Below are 5,001 nucleotides of genomic sequence, written 5' to 3'. Positions count from 1 at the left end.
AGCTCGAGTGATGTCCTCCTGTCACCCCAGTAGCAAAGGATTCGATCTGGAAGTATCTTCGCTCGTGAGGAGCTGTCAAGCGGCCCGCGCGTGGTGATCCACGAGATGACATCCGTGTAAGCAGCTTTGACGAAAGCAAATTCGGGGGGGAACTTGGCTCGATTGGAATCGTCCAGCCCCGGAATGACCATGTCCCGTTCCAGGAACCAGAAAACGCGGAGCAAGTGGCGACCGTCGCCCACGGCCCGGATCTCGGCCACCTCAGCGATCGCATCGTTCTGTCCCAACACCACGACAGATATGAGGTTTCCTTGACGAAGCTCGACGCCCTGAAGCTCGACCGAAGTTGTGAGCTTCATGTCCTTCCACCTTGGCACGCTTGCTCCCTTGTGCCGACACACCTTGAAGTTTCTTGCGGTGTTACGTCTGACGTGGAAAAGCTGCTCCTCCGGTGGTTGGTGTACGGCGGTGTTGGCAGCGCCGGATAAGTCCACGGCCAGGTCCTCTTCGTTGCCGCCATCAGAGCCGTGGACTATCAATCCGTTAGCTAGTGACCGATTGCACGGCAGCGGTGTTTGCCTACCCTCTTTGATAGCCCGAAGGATTTCCTGCGTGAATTCGTCGTCGGAAGAAGGTTCCCCGTCGTTGTCAAGTACCGCGGAATCCGCAAGCCCGCAGGGATCCATCACTGTCACTGCCGCTTCAGAATCCTCGCCTCTGCTTAGCTGCACTCTGCCGTCGATGTGTGCCACGGCACTAAGAATCCATGCACACTGCAAGGGTTTCGGACCAGACTTGCAGCGCAGCTTGATCGAGATCATTCATTAATCTTTTGGACCGCAAGCACGCCACCCCTGCCACTCTCCCCTTTTCTTCCTGCAAATTTCCGGTCGCGGGCGTGACATTTGCTTTCTAGGGCCAGCGCCGAGTCCAGTACCCAACTGTCTGGAAACCTCATCAATCGTCCGAAGACAATCATATCGCAATCAGCAAGACGTACTGGTGTAACGCCTATCCCACGGCTGAGGCATTCCCCAATTAGCGGATGCCAGTACCAACAGACGAATTGCCGTTGCACTTCCGAGCACCGTACTATTCCAATTTCCCCGGGTCGGTTCACTACGCTGAACGGGCGAGCGGCCTTTCTTGGCGCCAGACTGACCAGCGGGAATGCCCTGGGGCTCCCCGCCCCACGCAAGTCAGGGCTGCTACCTCACAAGCGAGGTCCAAGGTCAACTTTCAGATGATGGCGATTGCAGGGGCGAGACGAGGCCGCGGGAGCAATACTGATTAAAGCACGGTAGTACACCAGCATCACAGGCGGAGCGGACACAGTGGCATGCGGCTCTTGGAGTCGTGAAGCGCTCGAGCCTATGCCACTGGCAGGGAGTGTTGATCTGTAGCCATGTTACAAAGTCTCGGGGAGCCGGAATAAGCCACAGGGGCACCTTGTAGTAATGCGATCAGCGTTCGGGCTGACTGTCCTCCCAGACCGCACGTCGAGACTGAGTCACGCAATATTGGTTGCGGCACAGCTGTGAGGCGCCGCCTGAGCTGGACGATATCCCGAGATCAGCTACATGAGCACGCCCGCATCCGTCAGGCACCTTCGAGGCGTCGGAAAGAGCTCCTAAGCATGATCTACACCATCAACTCATAACCACATCGCCCAATGGGATCGCAAGCCGATCTGATGTGCCTGCTCCCAATTTAGCGCACCCACCTCCACCCACGCCGGCCTTTTTTTGCGGGGCTGTGAACTACGAGATCAGCTACTGGGTCTTGCTGTTCTTTTTTTAAGCACCCAAGCCAGCATGCCGTGATGGTCTTCCTACCTGCCAGTTACGAAATCGGGCGGTGACGATATGGGCTCAAAAAATGACAGCGAGTACATGTAGGAGCGTGCCGACCCTCATTAAATCATTAACGGAGGTCTTCGCATCAAGCTGGTCTGACAAGGGATCCGAGAAAGTCACACAGTGAAAACCCTTTCAGCTTGCGTAATCGCTTAGCCAAGGCTTAACAAGTACTTCAAGACGGCCCTACGTGCTTAATCAAGACCCTGTCCAACGATACCTCCTCAAAGGAAAAAAGAATACATTCAAAGCAAAACAAAGAACACCATCCTCTCTCGTACACTCTCGTACACTCTGCCACTGTGCTGGTCGAACACTGAAACAGTTGAATCTCGGGCAAAAAGAAAAGGCGTCGCCTTGGTCATGGACGGAGAATTCGATGTTGAACAGCTTTTACCCTTAGCGGGCGGTGAGGAAATAATGCCACAATGTAGCCTAACTTGAAGGCGGTCGCTAACAGTTCTGGTAGAAGGGAACGACCAATTTGACGAAGTTCGCTACGAGGAAGGCTTTTCTGCAACACCCATAGACAGAAGCTCCAGCTCAGGGATCTTGACGATTTTCGAAGACATTGACGTTCCTGTCGATCACGGTGAACTCGAGCAGTACTGGAGGCACGACGAGTTCGACCACAACCAGGGAGTGCAGGCTGCTACTGCCAGACTTGTCGCGATATTGATTCGCTTGGTGGGCGAAGACCTGTCCTGCACTGACAAATGCCGTGCCCTGGAGAGAGCTGCGGAGGAGCTTGAGAATGGGCTGTCAACTCGTCAGCAAGCTTCTCTCCCGGACAATCACGGTTCTACGGTGGAGTTGACAAATTCTCCAATCTTGGATCGATTCGGGCGGGGAGCGGACTGGAGTCAGGAGCTCAGGGGAACCGAACAGAGAGCTTCACCAAGAGCCGGCGCGGCTGTCCAGGAAACAAGTGCTCAACGTTCGAAAGGCGAGATCTCTGCTCCCAGATCGGAGGAGGGAAGTCGACGAGCAAACTCCCTTCCAAACCAGGACCCTACATTGCCACTTTACAGTGGAGAGCAAGACCACACCCAGCAACAAGTTCTAGATAGCACACCCAGGAGCGAGCTTGTGTCCGACTGGTTGAGGAGGCTTCCTGCTTGAGTAGAAGCCAGTGTAGAAGAAGGGGACAGCATTACATAGTTAAATGCGATAGGCTCTGCTTTTTTGCGACAACGAACGCGACTGAAATTCCATTAATCCAGACAAAGGTGTTGTGATCCATCCAGGCCGACGGCCTCTGCGGCTCATAGTATGGAGACACTAAGCGCAAAATCCGATAATTTCTGACTAGGTGGCGTTGATCAGTTGCGGGACCGGGGATCTGCTGGTCGCCTAGCGCGCTTAGTGAGTGATAAGCGCGTCGAACTCGCTGCTCCCAAGCAATTGATGAGGCCACACCGGCCGCCTCCGACAATGAAGGTGGGCTTTGGATTTGAAATCCAGCTGAAGAGGCGGTGTAGGCGCATGAATACTCCGTGTCAGTGCTGCGGCGTGTGTGAAGTCTTCCAGCGTTGCGGCGTCTATCGGACCTGTCTATACTACAGCGCATGTGGGGCAAACGCGCTAATCCGCGGGAAACTCTGCAGGTTTGGAGTACATGACTAGCGATTACGAACCCCAGGGCTCCAGGGTTTTCTGACCCCACGGGCTGAAAGCCCGTACAGGACAAAGCGCCGCAGAGCCGCACGGCCAAGGATCCCGCATGGGTAATCGGCACGTTTGGGAGCAACACCAGGCAGCCGAAGCCCGCACAGGGATTGCGCCCCACAAGAGCTTGAGGAGTCCTGGATGAACACACGAGTCAGTAATCCTCTACCGGAAGGCCGGCCTTCTGAGAAGACCGACAGGAGACGGCAATCGGAAATAAGGACACAGCGAGCAAATCAAAAGAACAGTGAGATAATGTCCGGTAGCGATGGACGATATCGCTTTCCCAAAATCCGACAGCCCCAGTCTCAGCGGCTGTGTCACGTGCAGAACCTACACCGGACCACAGTGATCAGGACGCCTTGGATCTTGCACTTTTGATCCAACCGTCATAGTCCTGAGTCTTGACTAAATTTCCTATCATGCATTATCATAATTCTTAGACAGTGCTCGGGTATTCGTGGTCGACTCCAAGTTCCCAATACAATCTACTCGAGGTAGGTGACCTTTGGACATGGTGCACTTCCAAATCACATGACAACTCATGACCACCTTCACTTTTCGCCTTCGACACATCCACTGTCCGAGGCCGATGGGGAGTGTGCATCACCACCATCGTCACTACTGTTCCTTCGAAGCAAACCCTTACGACATCATTGCCTGATGCGTGGCTTCGAAGCCCAACGGAAGAGGCCCATCGTCCCGCTAGCGAGACCTGGCAAAAGTAATGGCAATGAAGAGCCGCCGACTCCACAGCTTGAAGCGTGCCAGTACACTTTCACCGGAAAGCGCCTGATGGCTTACTCCCTTGGCATATGGTGGTATTCCACGCTTCAAGAGCGTTCAGGCTGCCATGCACGGCTTTGTAGAGCGAGAGGCTACCAGTGCCTGAGATGAGCCTCGGTTTTATCTTGAGTACATGACGAAGAGCCCGAGAGAATCCAATACCTAATATCTACCTAGCGGCTTGAGGAAGGCTCTGGGCACCTTCATGGCATTCTTCGAAGTAGGAATACGGGAAGTGAGTGATTAGCACGTCGTTCGATAAACAGTATGAAAAGTGCCGAATATTATTCCTTTCTTGAGAATCATTCCTTGTGCACGCCTGGCTCTCTTCTTTCACAACATATCACAACTCGTGAAAAAAAAAAAGCCAAATTTAAGTCCACACTGCCATCTTCACCTCTTCATGACGACGTGACCAAAGCACAGCAGTAGACAATGACTGGGAGGCATCATGAATGGACAGATAACACAAAGTCACGGAGCCAACAGCATCTATTTCTCTGGCGGGGTAACAGGTAAAAAAGCGACTTGAATAGGGAGATATTAAAAGTTACGGTGAAGGTTGCAGCAGCGATGGCTATAGCGACAGTGGAAGACGATGCTTGAGGTGGCAGTGGTGCTCCGAGAAAAGAACGTCGTGCTGGCTCCGGCCTTCTTCTTCTTCTTCTTCTTCTTCTTCTTCTTCTTCTTC

At 53.6% G+C, this 5,001-nt stretch overlaps 1 protein-coding gene across 1 annotated transcript; it reads right to left on the bottom strand.

Annotated features, from left to right (window-relative positions):
* LTHEOB_13043 (DNA repair and recombination protein RAD5C) lies at nt 1-686 on the bottom strand (the record flags this gene model as incomplete). Its single annotated transcript, XM_035509978.1, has 2 exons — nt 1-532; nt 584-686. Coding segments are annotated over 2 exons (635 nt in total), but the record flags the coding sequence as incomplete, so codon positions are not given.
* Between the last annotated feature and the right edge of the window lie 4,315 nt (nt 687-5,001).

Source organism: Lasiodiplodia theobromae, assembly GCF_012971845.1.
Source record: "Lasiodiplodia theobromae strain AM2As chromosome Unknown scaffold_123, whole genome shotgun sequence".
NCBI classification, from domain to species: Eukaryota; Fungi; Ascomycota; class Dothideomycetes; order Botryosphaeriales; family Botryosphaeriaceae; genus Lasiodiplodia; species Lasiodiplodia theobromae.
The sequence above is the reverse complement of the archived record's forward strand: the minus strand, read 5'-3'. Positions and strand labels throughout refer to the sequence as shown.